This window comes from Callithrix jacchus, chromosome 12 (genome assembly GCF_049354715.1).
Source record: "Callithrix jacchus isolate 240 chromosome 12, calJac240_pri, whole genome shotgun sequence".
Classification (NCBI taxonomy): Eukaryota; Metazoa; Chordata; class Mammalia; order Primates; family Cebidae; genus Callithrix; species Callithrix jacchus.
This window is the reverse complement of record NC_133513.1, coordinates 28,408,259-28,423,346: the sequence shown is the minus strand read 5'-3', so window position 1 is coordinate 28,423,346 and position 15,088 is coordinate 28,408,259. Positions and strand designations below refer to the sequence as shown.

The 15,088-nt window shown below is 44.5% G+C and overlaps 1 protein-coding gene across 6 annotated transcripts in view; it reads left to right on the top strand.

The window, feature by feature from the left end:
- Positions 1 to 15,088, top strand: part of GSG1L (GSG1 like) — a 279,871-nt gene that overhangs the window by 226,658 nt on the left and 38,125 nt on the right. For all 6 annotated transcript variants that reach the window (XM_035267252.3, XM_035267255.3, XM_035267254.3 and 3 more), the window contains one exon: positions 12,779 to 12,946. In XM_035267252.3, the coding sequence (XP_035123143.2) occupies positions 12,779 to 12,946 (168 nt within the window). The remainder of the gene's footprint in view (positions 1 to 12,778; positions 12,947 to 15,088) is intronic.

Below are 15,088 nucleotides of genomic sequence, written 5' to 3'. Positions count from 1 at the left end.
AAATTCTGGCCTGAGAGCCTCCGCTGCGCCCTCCCCAGGTAATGGAGAGGAGAATAGCTCCGAGAAGAGATGGCGCTGGCCTCTGTCTTCCTGCCTAGCAGGGAAGAACAGGCTGCAGGGGCTCTGGAAGCTGGAGGAGTTTTGAGAAGCTCAAAGCCTGTTGAGTGCCAGCTTCTTAGAGGGACACCTTTGCAAGAAGTTGAAAGTCCTCATGGTTAAGAGTCTCACAGTGCGGGGTTCAGATCTCACCCCAGCACACACTCCTGGGCCACCATGGCAGTGTGGAGGGGCGGTCGAGGGTGTGGCTGTGGAATCAGTTCAGGTTCAGATCCTGCCCCTGCCCCTCACCAGCCATGGACCTTGACCAAGGCATTTACTTCCTCTGTACCTCTGTGTCCTCAGCTGGAAAATGGAACAGCCTAAATTTCCAACTCATGGGGATCTCTTGAATTGTGTTCCAGTTCTCTGTTGAGGTATACACATCACCCGCAAATCTAGTAAAAATGTATTATTATGTAGTAATAACAGTAAATAGTAAAAATGTGCTCTTATTTGTTCTTGTATTGGAGTGGATCAGGCTTAGCTGGGCGGTGCTTGCTGGGGTCTTCCCAAAAGCTTCATTTGGATGTCAGCTGGGGCTGGGGTCCTCTGGGGCATGGCTGGGGTGGACCTCCAAGGTGGCCCTCACAATTCTGGCAGCTGGTGCCGGCTGGCCTGGCTGGCGGCTGGAGGCTGGGTCCCTGGGGAGGTTATCTCAACAGTGAGTGTTCCAGGAGTCCCAGATGGAAGCCACAGGGTCTGTATGGGCCAGCCTCAGAAGTCACACGGTGTCACTGCTGCTGCATTCTGTTGGTTAAGAGCAAGGGATGGGGCCAGCTGCAAGGGGGGTGCGTGAACTGCAGGAGGTGTGGCTCCCTGGAGGCTGGCTTCGGAGCCGAGTAACCAACATGAAGAGCAAGTAAATCAATGCGTGTGGAGCACTCAGCACAGAGTGTGCTCGGTGAGTGCCAGCCCTCCTGCCCACTCCTCCTTTTGGCGCCGAGTGTCAGCAATCTCTATCTTTAACGAGGTCATGACAGGACCCTGGTGGGCGCCCAAGCGGCTGTTTGGCTTAAGGAGGCAGGAACCAGGTGGGATAAGATTAAGGTTGGGGCTGGGTAAAGTGGCTTATCTGTAATCCAAGCACCTTGGGAAACCAAGATGGGAGAGGCCAGGAGTTCAAGACCAGTCTGGGCAACATAGCCAGACCCTATCTCTAAAAGAAAGAAAAGAAAAGATTAGCTGGGTGTGGTGGTGCACATTGGTAGTCCCAGCTGCTCAGGAAGCTAAAGTGGGAGAGTCACTCAAGCCCTGGAGGTTGATGCTGCAGTGAACTGTGTTCATGCCACTGCACTCCAGCCTGGGCTGGAGACTCTGTCTCAAAAAAAAAAAAAAAAAAAAAAAAGAATAAGGTTACAGAACCTACTTTGTGCTTTGCACAGTGAGAAGCACTTTACAAGCCCTGAGCTGTCTGCTGCTGTCACTGGTTTCCAGGAGAGGAGCTGCCATCCCTGCTTTAGGGACCAGGAAGCAGGTTGAAAGTCACACAATTAGCCTTGGATGCTGTCAACTGCATGAAGCCAGGGGCTGAACCCAGCCTGCAGATGTTTTCTTAGGCCTGCCATTGTGTCTTATAAAAGTTTGTATTTGTGGTCGGCCGTAGAGGCTCATGCCTATTTGGGAGGCCGAGGCGGGTGGATCACAAGGTCAGGAGTTTGAGACCAGCCTGGCCAATATAGTGAAACCCCATCTCTACTAAAAATACAAAAATTAGCTGGGGGTGGTGGTGCGTGCCTGTAGTCCCAGCTGCTGGGAAGGCTGAGGCAGGAGAATCGCTTGAACCTGGGAGGTGGAGGTTGCAGTGAGCTAAGGTCGCACCACTGCTCTCCAGCCTGGGTGATAGAGTAAGACTCTGTCTCAAAAAAAAAAAAGTTTTTATTTATTTCCAACATCTAAAATGGTAAAACTTCTACATTAAAGTCCAGGTTTCTGGTTTATGATCACTGGAAGATCTGTTCCTGCCTAACCAGCCTTGCCACCAGGCAGCCAGCAGGTAAGTCTGAGAATGACTGCACCTTTAGATGGGCATCTGGTCTCCAGCTACCCCAGTCTCCACCAGGCCCTATTGCCTTACACTTCCTCGCTTAGTCATTGTCTGCCTGACCCTGCAGAAATTTGAGTCTGTGGCCCCTGCTTGGAATGTCGGCTTTCCTGGTGATGGCAGGGGTGTGGAAAGCTAGGCCTGCACTCTGTGCTTCTGTTTTGCATTTGATCAATCTAGAGAGGAATGGAAAAAGGTCTCCTCCGACTCCAGCACAGCAGTGAAATCCTATCTCAAGCATTCTTATCTCTGCAGACTGAGGGTAGTGGGACATCATGGTGTGGAAGATTATAAGAGCTGGAGGGCCCAGAGAAGTTAAGCAATTTGGTTGATGTCACACAGCAAGAGAATAGTGAGTTGGGCCAGGTCCAGGGAGGGTTCTCACTCCTGTTCTAGTGGCCCCTTTCTGCTTCTGAGGCCCTGTCCCTGTGGAATACAGGCCTCACTGCTGCCCCTCCCTCCTTTCTAGTCTCCATGACTATGTGGAAACAGCACACCAGCCTCATTTCCTCTCTGGGGACCGCAGGTGGCCCCTTCCCTCTATGTAGGGCTTAGCTGGTATTCCAGCAGGCTGATCCCTTAAGGGGTTGAGTCTGCCGCTGTGACCCTATGAGAGCCTTGGCCCCAAAGACAACTGGAGAGGGTGTATGTGTGCTGATGTCACTGCTGAGAGGCTATGTGATCAGCAGGAAGTTTGCCTTCACTCATCTGCCTGAGGCAGGTCGCTGTGGCCTCCTTTACTATAAGACCAGGGTTAGGAAAAGAGATGTGCCTGCCCAAGGGTGCCCTGCAGGCCATGGAGGGACCAGCTGGGCCCTCAGAGCCTGCCACTGTCTAGCTCCCAGTCCCATCAGCTCTTGGGCCCCGAGGGTGGCCTGGATGATGCCTCTGCGCCCAGCCCTGCCTCACATGGTGGCTTTGTACCCCTCTGGTCTGCAGGCAGCCAGGAGAGCCTTCCTTAGTGATCCGTTTCCCCATTGGGCAGGGCATGGAGTAGGTTGCAAGACGCTGTCCATGTGTCTCTAAATCTGCTCCCTCTGCGTCCCTCTGCCACTGTCCCTGCCACTCCCAGAGGAGAGAGAATTGACAGCCCCTGTTGCCACCCTCCCCTTTCCTCCTCATGGTGTCGGATCTGCTCTTGGCTCTGAAAACCAGGCCAGTCACCCACGCAGCTCCTTGTGCCAGTTCAGAAGTGCAAGCTGCTAAAACCAGCAGGTGTTCTGGCCCCAAAGTTTTCAAACTGTGTATTTTGTGGGCGCCCGGGGGACCTGGGGGCTGAGAGGAACAGGGAGATGAAGGCTCGTGGATATAGTCTCTCATCCACGCTAAAACCAGAGCAGTGTTTTCAGAACTGTTTGTTTTTATTTTATCTTCGTTTATCCATTCATTCCACAAGTATTTACTGAGCCCCTACTATGTGCCAGGCACTGTTCTAGGTGCTAAGGGACGGTAGTGAAGTGAACAAAGCTCCCATTTTCATGAAGCTGGCATTCTGGGGTGGAAGAGGAGATAATCTAAAAACAAACACTTCTGAGAAGACGGAGTAGACATGATTCTCCCTATTCCTCCTGCTCAATGCAGCTAAAATCTTTGGACATTAAAGATAAAACAGACATCGGAAGACTCTGAAAGGAGGGAATAAGATAGTAGGCTGGTTAGGGACCAAAAAACAACACATTGCTGAGCTCTTTTTGTGTTATGTATCCCAGATTTGGAGCTGAAGAAGTCAGCAATTCAGACATGCCAAAAGAACAGGAAAAAAAAGCCCCAACTAAAGTCTGCTTTCTCTAGCCAAAGGACCAAGAAAGGGTCAGCCACTGAGACAGAAAACATTTAGCAATAACTGCACTACACCAGTCACACATTACAGAAAGAAAAAACTGGCTTCACTCTCACCCATGCCAGCAAGGGAATGGGTGCTTAGATTTTGGTGACAATCACCAGGTGGACTTTCACCTCTGCTGGCCAGTGACAAGGTGCTCCTCTCCCTCCCTGCAGGGATTGTGTCAGAGGAGAGTCGGGATTTTTGCCACTGCCTTGTCATAATGAGATTATCTCCCTCCCCGTGGTGTCAGTGGTATGTGGGGAGCAGTGATGAGGCCCCCTGGCTCCTCCCAGCCAGGTATCAGTAGAGGTCTAATGGGGAGTCGGAACTCTCAATCTCACCCTCACCTGGTGCCACCAGGAACCATCTCTATCTTGAATGTCAATGGTGGCTGATACAGTTAAGCTTTTTGTCGCCAACCAAATCTCATCTTGAATTGTAATCCCCATAATTCCCATGTGTCAAGGGAGAGACAAGGTGGAGGTAAATAAATCATGGGAGTGGTTTCCCCATGCTGTTCTTGTGATAGTGAGTGAGTTCTCATGAGATCTTCTGGTTTTATAAGGGAGTTGTCCCCCTTTACTTGGCCCTTCTCCTTCCTGTAGCCTTGTAAAGAAGGTGCCCGCTTCCTCTTCGCTTTCCGCCATGATTATAAGTTTCCTGAGGCCTCCTTAACCATGCTGAACTATGAGTCAGTTAAACCTCTTTCCTTCATAAATTACACGGGCTAATACACTTGTCCAATGGGAAACCTAGACTTCTACTCTGGAGAGTCCCCACCTCTCCAGAGCCATCTTGCCAGAATGATGTGAAAGGGAGCCAGCTAGAGCAAAAGGTTTAAACAAGACCTAGAGTCTCAAAAACTACCCCAAATGTCAAGGTTGCAATTAAAATCACGTGCCATGTCAAGAATCAGCAAGCTCTCAACTTGAATGATAAAAGACAATCAATAGATTCCAATGCTGAAACAACAGAAACGGTAGAAATCATCATAAAAATTCTTCCACAAGCAGTTGCAAACACCCTTGGAAAAATAGAAAGTCTCAGGAAAGAAGCAGAAGATAGAAAGAAGGACCAAATGGCAATTTTGAAACTAAATCATACAGTAACCAAAATAGAACGCTTAGTGGTTGGGCTCAACAGCAGAATAGAAGGGACAAAGAAAAGAATCAATGAACTTGAAGATAGGACAATAGAAATTATGTAATTTGAACAACAGGAAGAAAATAAACTTTAAAAAAATATACAGAGCCTTAGGACCTCTGGAACTACAACAGAGAATATAATATTGGAGCCCCAGAGGAAAAAGAGAACGAGGGTGGGACTGGACAAAGTACTGAATTCAATAATGGCTGAAAACTTCCTAAATCCTGTAAAAGACATAAACCTACGGAACCAAAAGCTGAATGAATCTCTAAAATAGTATAAATTCAAAGAAATCCATACCAAGACACATCACAGTTAAATTTGGAAAAAAAACTGAAGTTTAAAAAAAATGAAAACAGTGAGAGAATAACATCCTCCCTAGCTACAGGGAAAAAATTCAACAACAGTGGATTTTGCATCAGAAATCATGGAGACTAGAAGGAAGTGGCACAACATTTTCAAAGAAAAAGAAAATGAAAATGCTGAAAGAAAAGAACTATCAACTTAGAATTCTATCTGTGGCAAAAATATACTTTAGAAATGAAGGAGAAATCACGACATCTTCAGAGGAAGAAAAACTAAGAAATTTGTTGCCAGTAGACATACCCTAAAAGAAAGACTAAAGGAAATTCTCTAGACAAAATGGAAACTTTAAAAAGGGAAGTTTTGAATATAAAAAAGAATGAATGAAAAATGGAAAGAGAAACTTTACTTCTCCTTTGAGTTTTCTAAATTATGTTTGATGGTTGAAGCAGAAATCATATTACAGTCTGATGTGATTCTAAATGTATGCAGAGGAAATATTTAATATTATAAATGAAGGAAGGTAAAGGATTGCAAAAGGAGCCAAGATGCTTTACTTAAATGTTGGCCCCAGTAGACTGTGATTAGTTATGTATATATGATGTAAGACCCAAAGCAACCACTAAAAAAGCTATATACAGAGATACACTCACAATCACTATAGATAAATCAAAATGGAATTCTAATAACTGTTCAAGAAACTCATAGGAAAGAAATTTAAAAAGAGAGAGAAACACAAAACAGAACAAGCAGAAAAGAACAAAAAATTCGTTGGCAGACTTAAGCCATAATATATAAATAATCAGTTTAAATGTAAGTGGTTTAAATATACCAATTAAAAGTCAGAAATTGACCAAGTGGATTTAAAACACATGACCCAAAACTATGTGCTGTCTACAAGAAACTCAGTTTAAGTATGATGAGATAGATAAGCTGAAAGTAAAAGGATGAAAATAATATATCATGTAAGCATTAATCAAAGGAAAGCAGGACTAGCTATATTAATATTAGATAAAGCAGACTCAGGCAAATAAATTGACCAGAAATAGACATTAAATAATAATAAAAGAGTCAATCCACTAAGAAGACATTGCAATCCTAAATGTGTATCCACCAAACAACAGAGCTGAAAATCTGTAAAGGAAAAACTGATATAACTGAAAGGAGAAATAGGAAAATTCACAACTATAATTTGAGATTTCAACATAGCTTTCTCAACAATTAATAGAACAACCAAATGGAAAATCACCAAAGATATTTAAGAACTCAACATCATCAAGCAATAAGATCTAATTGAGAAATGTTTCAAATCAAGCAAGCTCTCATCCCAAAAACCTGGAAAACGAAGAGCAAAATAAGCCCAAAGCAAGCTGAAGAAAAATGAGCAAAAATTAGTACAATTGAAAACAAAAAGTAATAGAATCAATGAAGCCAAAAAGCTGGTTCTTTGACAAGGTAAAATTGACAAACCTCTCGCAAAAGTGACAGAGAGAGAGGACAGAGGAGAGAACACAAAATGCCAGTGTCAGGAATGAAACAGAGGATGTTGCTGCAGACTTTGAGGACATCAAAAACATTGTGAGAGCATACTACAAACAACTCTGCAAACATAATTTGACAGTCTGGATGAAATAGATCAATTCTTCTAAAAGCACAAAGTGCCACAACTTACCAAATGTGAAATAAGTAATTTGAATATTCCTATAACTACTAAGGAAATTGAGTTTATAAATAAAAACTTTCAAAACAGAAATCTCCAGGTCCAGATGGTTTTACTGAAACATTCCACCAAATATTTAAATAAGAATTAGCACTTTTTTTTTCAGAAACTAGAAGAGGAGAGAAAACTTTGCAATTCACTTTATGAAGCTAACATCACCCTGATAATAAAACCAGACAAAGATAGTGCAAAGAACCACAGTCTAAGAGCCCCTGTGAATATAGATGTAAAAATCCTGAGCAAAACAATAGCATAGAAGTCAGCAATATATAAAAATAATTATACATCATGATAAGTGGGGTTTGTTCTAGAGATTACGGCTGCTTCAACATATGAAAAATCAGTGTCACTCACCATATTAACAGGCTAAAGCAGAAAAAAATTGCATGATCATATCAATTCATACAGAAAAAGCAATTGACACAATTCAACAGTGATTCATCTTTCAAAAAAACTCTCAGAAAATTAAGAATAAAGGGAAGCTTCCTCAACTTGATAAAGACTATCTACAAAACATCTGCAGCTATCTTTATACTTGATGTTGAAAGACTGTTTTCTCTCTAAGATTGGGAACACCACTATTATTCAACATAGCTCTGGAAGTTTTAACTAGAAATAAGACATGAAAGACATGCAAGACACAAGACATGAAAAGAAAATAAAAGGCATACAGATTGTAATAGAAATAAACTATACTTATTTGTGGATGTTATAATTATTTGTATAGACAAATCCAAGCTATTGGCCAAAAAAATGCCTAGACCTAATAAATAAGTTTAGTGCTGTCTTAGGATACAAGATAAAAATACAAAATCAATTGTATTTGTATAAACTAGCAATGAACATTTGGACAACAAAATTAGAAATATGTATCATTTATACTAAAAAAGTGAAATACTTAGGCATAAATCTAACAAAACACTTACAGGACTTGTACACTGAAAACACTAAAACCATAGAAAAATACCAATGAAAGAAATCAAAGAAGATCTAAGTAAATGGATAGATATACTATGTTCATGGATCAGAACACTCAATATATAGTGAAGACATCAGTTCTGAAGTTGGTAAATAAGTTTAATACCATTTCTATCAAAATCTCAGAAAGATATCTTATAAATATAGAGAAAAATATTCTAAAATTTATATGGAAAGGCAAATGAATTATAATTTCTAAAACAATTTTGAAAAAGAAGAGTAAGACAGGATGAATTAGAGTACTCAATTTCAGAATTTATTGTATAGCTACAGTAATCCAGATTGTGTGATATTAGTGGGAGGATAGGCACATAGATCAATGAAAAAAATAACTCAGAAATAGACCAATACAGGTATGCCCAACTAATTTTTGACAAACTTACAAATCAGTTTACTGTTGTGTGAGTGTGTGATGTATGTGTGGGAGGGATGACTGTGCAGAAAATGGCCTTTTCAACAAATGGTGCTGGTGCTATTGGACATTCACTGGCAAAAATAAACAATCAGCCTTAGTTTAAACTGCACACCCTTGGCAAAAATTAATTTAAAATCCATCACACACTTAAGTATAAAATGTAAAAACTGTAAAATTTTAGAAAAATAAGAGAAAATCTTTGGAATCTAGGGCTAGGCAAAAAGTTATTATATTTGATATCAAACACATAAAAGGAAAAATGGATTAATTGTATTTCATCAAAAGTAAATACTTTTGGTCCATAAAAGACCTTATTAAAGGGTTGAAGAGAAAGCTGTAGACTGGGAGAATATATTTGTAAACCACATTTCTGACAAAGAACTAATCTCTAGGATACATAAAGACCTTTAAAAACTCAGTAGTAAACAATAACAAAACAATCCAATTAGAAAGTGGGCAAAAAACACTAACACATTTTGCCAAAGATTATGTACAGATAGCAAATAAATAAGTGAAAAGTTGTTCAACCCCATTAGCTGTTAGGGAAGTGCAAATTCAAACTACAATGAGATATTACTACACATGTATCAGAATAGCTAAAATAAAAAATAGTGACACCACCAAAGTCTGGTGAGGATGTGGAGAAACTCATATGCTGTGGACAGGAATACTGTATTTAGCAACATAAAGGAACAAACCACTGATGCATACAACAACTTGGATGATTCTCCAGATAATTATGTTGGGTGAAAAAAAAAGCCAATAGCATACATACTCCTGTATGATTTTATTTATGTAAAATACTTGAAGAGGTAAAATTAGTGAAATGAAGAACAGGTGGCTGACAGGATCTGCGGGAGGTCAGGAGGGAAGTGGCTGTAGCTATAAATGGCACATAAGAGATCCTTGGTCTGTATTTCAACTGTATCAATATCAATATCCTTCTTGTGATATTGTAATATTATATTACACTAGTTTTGCAAGAGTTTACCATTGGGGAAAACTGGCTGAAAGGTAACTGGGATCTCTCTCTGTCTCATTTCTTACCACTGTTTGTGAATCCATAATTATCTTAAAAGGAAAAATTTGATTTAAAAACAGTAAATAAATGAAAGAAAAGAGATAAAGAGAATTGCAGGCTGTGATGAAACTAAGCAGGGGCATGTGATGCAGAATGATGGAGAGGGGCTTCTTAGAGATGGGAGACAGAAAATGCCCACTGAGGAAGGGGCGACATTCACAGATGAGAAGGGACCAACTGGGCAGAGCCTGGGAAGAGCTTGGCAAGTATCAAGTCCAAGGATTACAGAGGGAGGGAAGGCAAGGAGAAAGGTAGGATTGGGAATGAGCTTTGGGTTTTTGAGGAGTGGATAAGAGGCCATGGGGCTTGAATGCAGAGAGCCTGAGGAATCAAGCTCAGGGCAACATGTTATTTGAGAAAAGATCTTGCATGTAAAGTAGATGGAAAGGTGGGGATGTAGGCATTTCTTCTGGGTCAGTCTGACCTTGTGCCTGTCCAGCCATTGCCTGTCTAGCTCTGCTCGCCCACATAGCATCTGCTTCTGGGGCCCCTGGGCTCTAGCAAACCCCCTCCCTCACCAGGAAAGCTCCCCTCCACACACAAAGTAATTGGACTCCACCACTACTGCAGGGTATTTTTCTTTGCTCAGGCCTTTAGTTTGAGAATCCTCTGCTCTGTCCCCTGACTGGGCATTCAGGGTTGAGTCATAGTTAGTCACCCTTAAGGTCTTTGGCTGTAGAGACTAGAAATTCACAACAAAACTAACTCGTGCAAAAGAAGATAATTTATAGCAAGTAAAAGTATAATAACTTTGGTTCCCGATGACAGAAACCCAATTCAAACTGGCTTCAGGGTAGAAAAATAATCAAAGAAAATAAAAAAGAAATTGAGACTTCCATGATTGAAAAGTCCAGGGGTAATGGCTTCAGCTCAGGGATCCAGCCCCTTTTCATGGCTCTGCTTTCTTTTGGGTCAATTTCACTCTCTTGGGTGGTGGCAAGAGGATTCCCTGCAACTCCTGGCTCAAATCTCACCAGCTTAGCACCACAGAAGAAAGATGAGCTTTGTTTCCCAGTAGCTTTAGCCAAGTCCAGGGGTTGAGTCTCATGAACCTGACTTGGGTCATGTGCCCATCCCCCAACCAACTACTGTGGCCAGAGAAAAACATCATTTTCATTAGCCAGACCAAGGTCATATGCTCACATAGAGGTTGGAGTTGGGGCCAGCCCCACACAAATCAAGTGGCCTGAGAAGAAGGAAGGAGTGATCCCTTAACAGAATCGGAGTACAGTTACCACAAGCAAGAATGGCTCCTGGTCAGGCAGAACCAACATACGCCATACTCGTGGAATCCAGAAAACGCCTGCTTGTTCATTCTGCATCTTCGGGGTCTGAGTTTCCATTATGCCAAAGAGACATCCCAGGTTGAAGTAGAATCTTCAGCTTTGTTGCTCGAGAGAGTATCTGATTGGACTAGCATTGGCCAGATGGTCAGCCCTTATCTAGTCATCTATGAATGGTGGGGGCTGGTAAGTAACATGCTGGGCACTTTTGTGGACGGGGAAGCTCTCAGAGGGGCCAGGTTGATACCCTAAAGCTGTGTATTACAGACACTCAGGGCTTCTGGAAGATCTACATCAGCTCCTTATCATGAAGGAAACAGGGGAACTCTATCAATGGGTTTGCTGTTAAGGGAAATAGATGACCCTTTTGAAGATCCCTTTGAGAAAGGCTGAGACCTCATATTTTTTCCTTGCTTTCCTTCTGGTGTACTCAGAGGCTGTCAAAGGGAAAAACAGTGAGTACAGACAGTGGGCTTCATTGACCATGAGGAATGTAGGGGTGGTGATGATGTTCAGAGACCAGCTGGGTGGGCTGGCAGCAGGGGAGGTCTGGAGCTCCCAGGCAGTACAGGGTTAGAATAGCAAAAATGAGTCCCTGATCTGGAGGAAACCAGTTACCAAGGCAGAGACTGAAGAACAGGGATCTAGGCACCAGGCCAGATGTAACTGAGGCCAGGAGGGAACCCCACTCGTGGTACTAAATGTTGAATGCATAGTCTCAATCAGAGGGATCAGGCAGTCCATTTCTAGAACTGGAACTGGGTCAGCTGAGTCTCCTAGCTCCACCCTTCCTACCTTTCCAAATGTGGTTAGGACAAATTCTCCAGGTTTGGGCTGGGCTCAGCACGTACATCAAGTGAGGGCTGCCAAAAGTCCCAGCTGAAAAGAAAGCTGGGGAGGAGAGAGCCAAACAGGTCATTATAACCTCCTCTCTCAGGGGGAGAGTTGACAAACCAGGTCATACAGAAGTGGGTACTGAAGATGTTAATATTAATGATAATAATGACAGCAAGACTTTCTTGAGTGCTTACTGTGTGCTCGATACTATTCAAAGATGTCTTCAGTGGATCATGTCCTTTAAACCTTGTAACAACCCTATGAGGTAGTGCTATTGTCCATTACTACCCTGTGAGGTAGCACTGTTGTCCATTACAATGAACATGAGATGCTGGGAGCAGTGGCACGTACCTATAATCCCAGTACTTTGGGAGGCTGAGGTGGGAGGATCACTTGAGCCAGGAGGTTGAGGCTGCAGTAAGCTATGATTGCACCATTTCATTTCAACCTGGGCAACAGAGCAACTCTCTATCTTTAAAAAAAAGGCACGAGGAATGTGAAACAAAGGGTTAGCATCTTTCCCAGGGTCATATATGAACAAAGGTAACTTAACTTTCTTAACTTAAGGGTCATATATGAACAAAGGTAACTTAACTTTCATGAAAAATGAGCTTTTAGGGTGTCTGCCCCATCTCATCTCCTTCTCCATCACCAACTCCAGCTAATCTCCTCATGCATCCTCACTTCTGCTCCCCAAACCTCCCACAGTTTGTGGAACGTTCCCTTCTGTCTGACGCCTCCATGCCTTTGCGTACAATATTCCTTCTCCTGGAATGCCCTTTCCCCTGGCATTCCAGGAGAAGGAACCAGACCCATAAGAGTTGCTGTATTCTGGGTAACTTACATCTGCATCACAATGCGCAGATAATTCTGTCTCCCAGACTGTGAGTGGGGCAGGGACCAAGTCTTGTCCTTCTCTATGGCAGTACCTGCTGAGGTACCAGAGGAAGAGGCAGCCATGCAGGAAGGAATGAATGTTTGGTGGGTGGGGGATGTTTCCTGTCCCTCGCCCACCCTCACCATGGCATCTCTCTCCTGATCTCTTGGCAGCCTGGCGTGGGGCTCCTTTACCTGCTGCATGGCAGCCTCTGTCACCACGCTCAACTCCTACACCAAGACGGTCATTGAGTTCCGGCACAAGCGCAAGGTCTTTGAGCAGGGCTACCGGGAGGAGCCGACCTTCATAGACCCTGAGGCCATCAAGTACTTCCGGGAGAGGTCAGTGCACAGGGGGTACCTCTGGCCACCATGGGGACTCTGAAGCCCATGGCTTGGCCTCAGTGGCCACCGAGCCCCAGCCAAAAACTGGAGCGAATGGCATGACAGAGTGGTTATGGAGGCGGGAGGCAGAAGGGGCAGGCTGAGTGAGGCAGTTTGGACACCACTATGTCGGAATTTCTGGGACATTTCAATGTTTTATGGGTCATGAGGTTGCCTTGGGCTTATGTGATCAAAGCATGAGAAACCCAGAAGGGAACCAAGTTTGATCATTTGCCATTTGGTCCTATGCTTCATGGAACCATGATAAAGAGGCTGAACCAAGGTTTCCTTCTTGGACTCTGTCATGGCATTGAGTGAAAAGAGGACCCAGTTGTGGGACTGGTGATAGCTGCAGGAGGAGAATGGCTTATCAATGTCAGGAACTACACGTAATCACCCAAGTCTTCAGAGTCCAGCTGGATGGATGGATGGATGGATGGATGGATGGATGGATGGATGGGTTAGTGGGTAGGTGGGGGGATGGATGGATGGACAAGTGGACAGATGGATAGGTGGATGGTTGGATGGATGGATGGATGGATGGATGGATGGATGGATGGATGGGTTAGTGGGTAGATGGGGGATGGATGGATGGACAAGTTGACAGGTGGATGGATGGATGGATGGATGGATGCATAGATGGATGGTTGGATGGACGGATGGATGGGTTAGTGGATAGGTGGGGGATGGATGGATGGACAAGTGGACAGATGGGTAGGTGGATGAATGGATGGATGGATGGATGGATGATGGATGGATGGATGGATTGATGGATAGGTGTGTTGGTAGATAGGTAGGTAAATGGATAGATGAGTGAGTGAGCGGATGGGTAGGTGAATAAATGGATGTTGAGTGGTGGTGGGTCGATGGATGAATGGTTGGATGAAAGGATTGATAAGTAGGGAGGCAGAGGTATAGATGAATAGGTATGAGTGGAAGGACAGACAGGCAGATGGCTGGCTGGATGAATTTTAGGATTTCAGAAGCTGGAGATATCCTTAGGCAGAACTCCTCCCAGAAACCTTCTTCCAATGAAGTGACTCAGAGGGAGCATCGGCAGCCTGAAACCTGAAATTTCTGAGCCCTCCCTCGAGGGGGTGAGTTCATTGTTGCTTCTGTGTCCACCACATTCCGTACTGCTCTCCTCCTGGCTCTACCCAGAGCTGGCCCCTACCCAGGGCCAGCTGCCACTACCACTCTCCAACCTAGTGCCAACCTATGCCCTGCTAGCTGCCTCAGTCTCTTCTGGGCTGTCAGGGGCTGCTGCCCTCAGCTCAGTCCACATCCCTAGAGCTGCTGTGCCAGTGTTTGTGGCAGGCCTTGCAGAATCACAGCCTATGTTACTCTCTCTGAGCTCCATCTGCCTCCCAGGCCTATCCCAGTCAGAAGCAGTACATAGAGGTACCCACGAATGGCCAATCTGGCCTGGAGTCCCCATGCTCCCAGACTCTCCTCTTGAGAGAGGGGATATAGAACAGCAACCTCAGGTCAGAGTCAACCATCATAACTGCCATTTACAGAGCATAGGTTGTGTGCCAAGCCCTGTGCCCAGGCATTTCATTTCATCCTTAAGACCTCACTTTGCAATTAGGACTATCAGCCCCTTTTTACAGATGAGGAAAACTGAGGCTCAGAGAAGTTAAGACACTTATGTAAGGTTGCAAGTGATGGAGGAGGAGTTGGGCCCCAGGTCTGCATGACTCTTTCCTAGACTGAAGAAAATCAGAGCTGGCAATGCTTCAGGATCAGGCCACCCAGATGGAAGAGGCAGCCCCGGATTCAACCCCGGCAGCCTCTCGAGTCCATGCAGGTGCAGTTATGCATGCCCTGGACAGATCTGCTCAGGACTCACAGTTCATGCACAGGCTTGGGGCTTCTCACAAGTTCATGTGACTCTCAGCCTTGAGGACCCTCTCTGACCCCAGAGTCTGCTTTGCCCAACACATGGGGCCTACTGGAATGCACAGGAGACTAATGCTGTCAGGAGTTGATGGGTGTTGGTGGATGAAGACCCAGCTTCCCACCTGTGGTTGCAAAATGGCGCAGGGCATGCTCTGCCATGGGACTGGGCCCCAGGTGCCCTTATCAGGGATCAGCCTC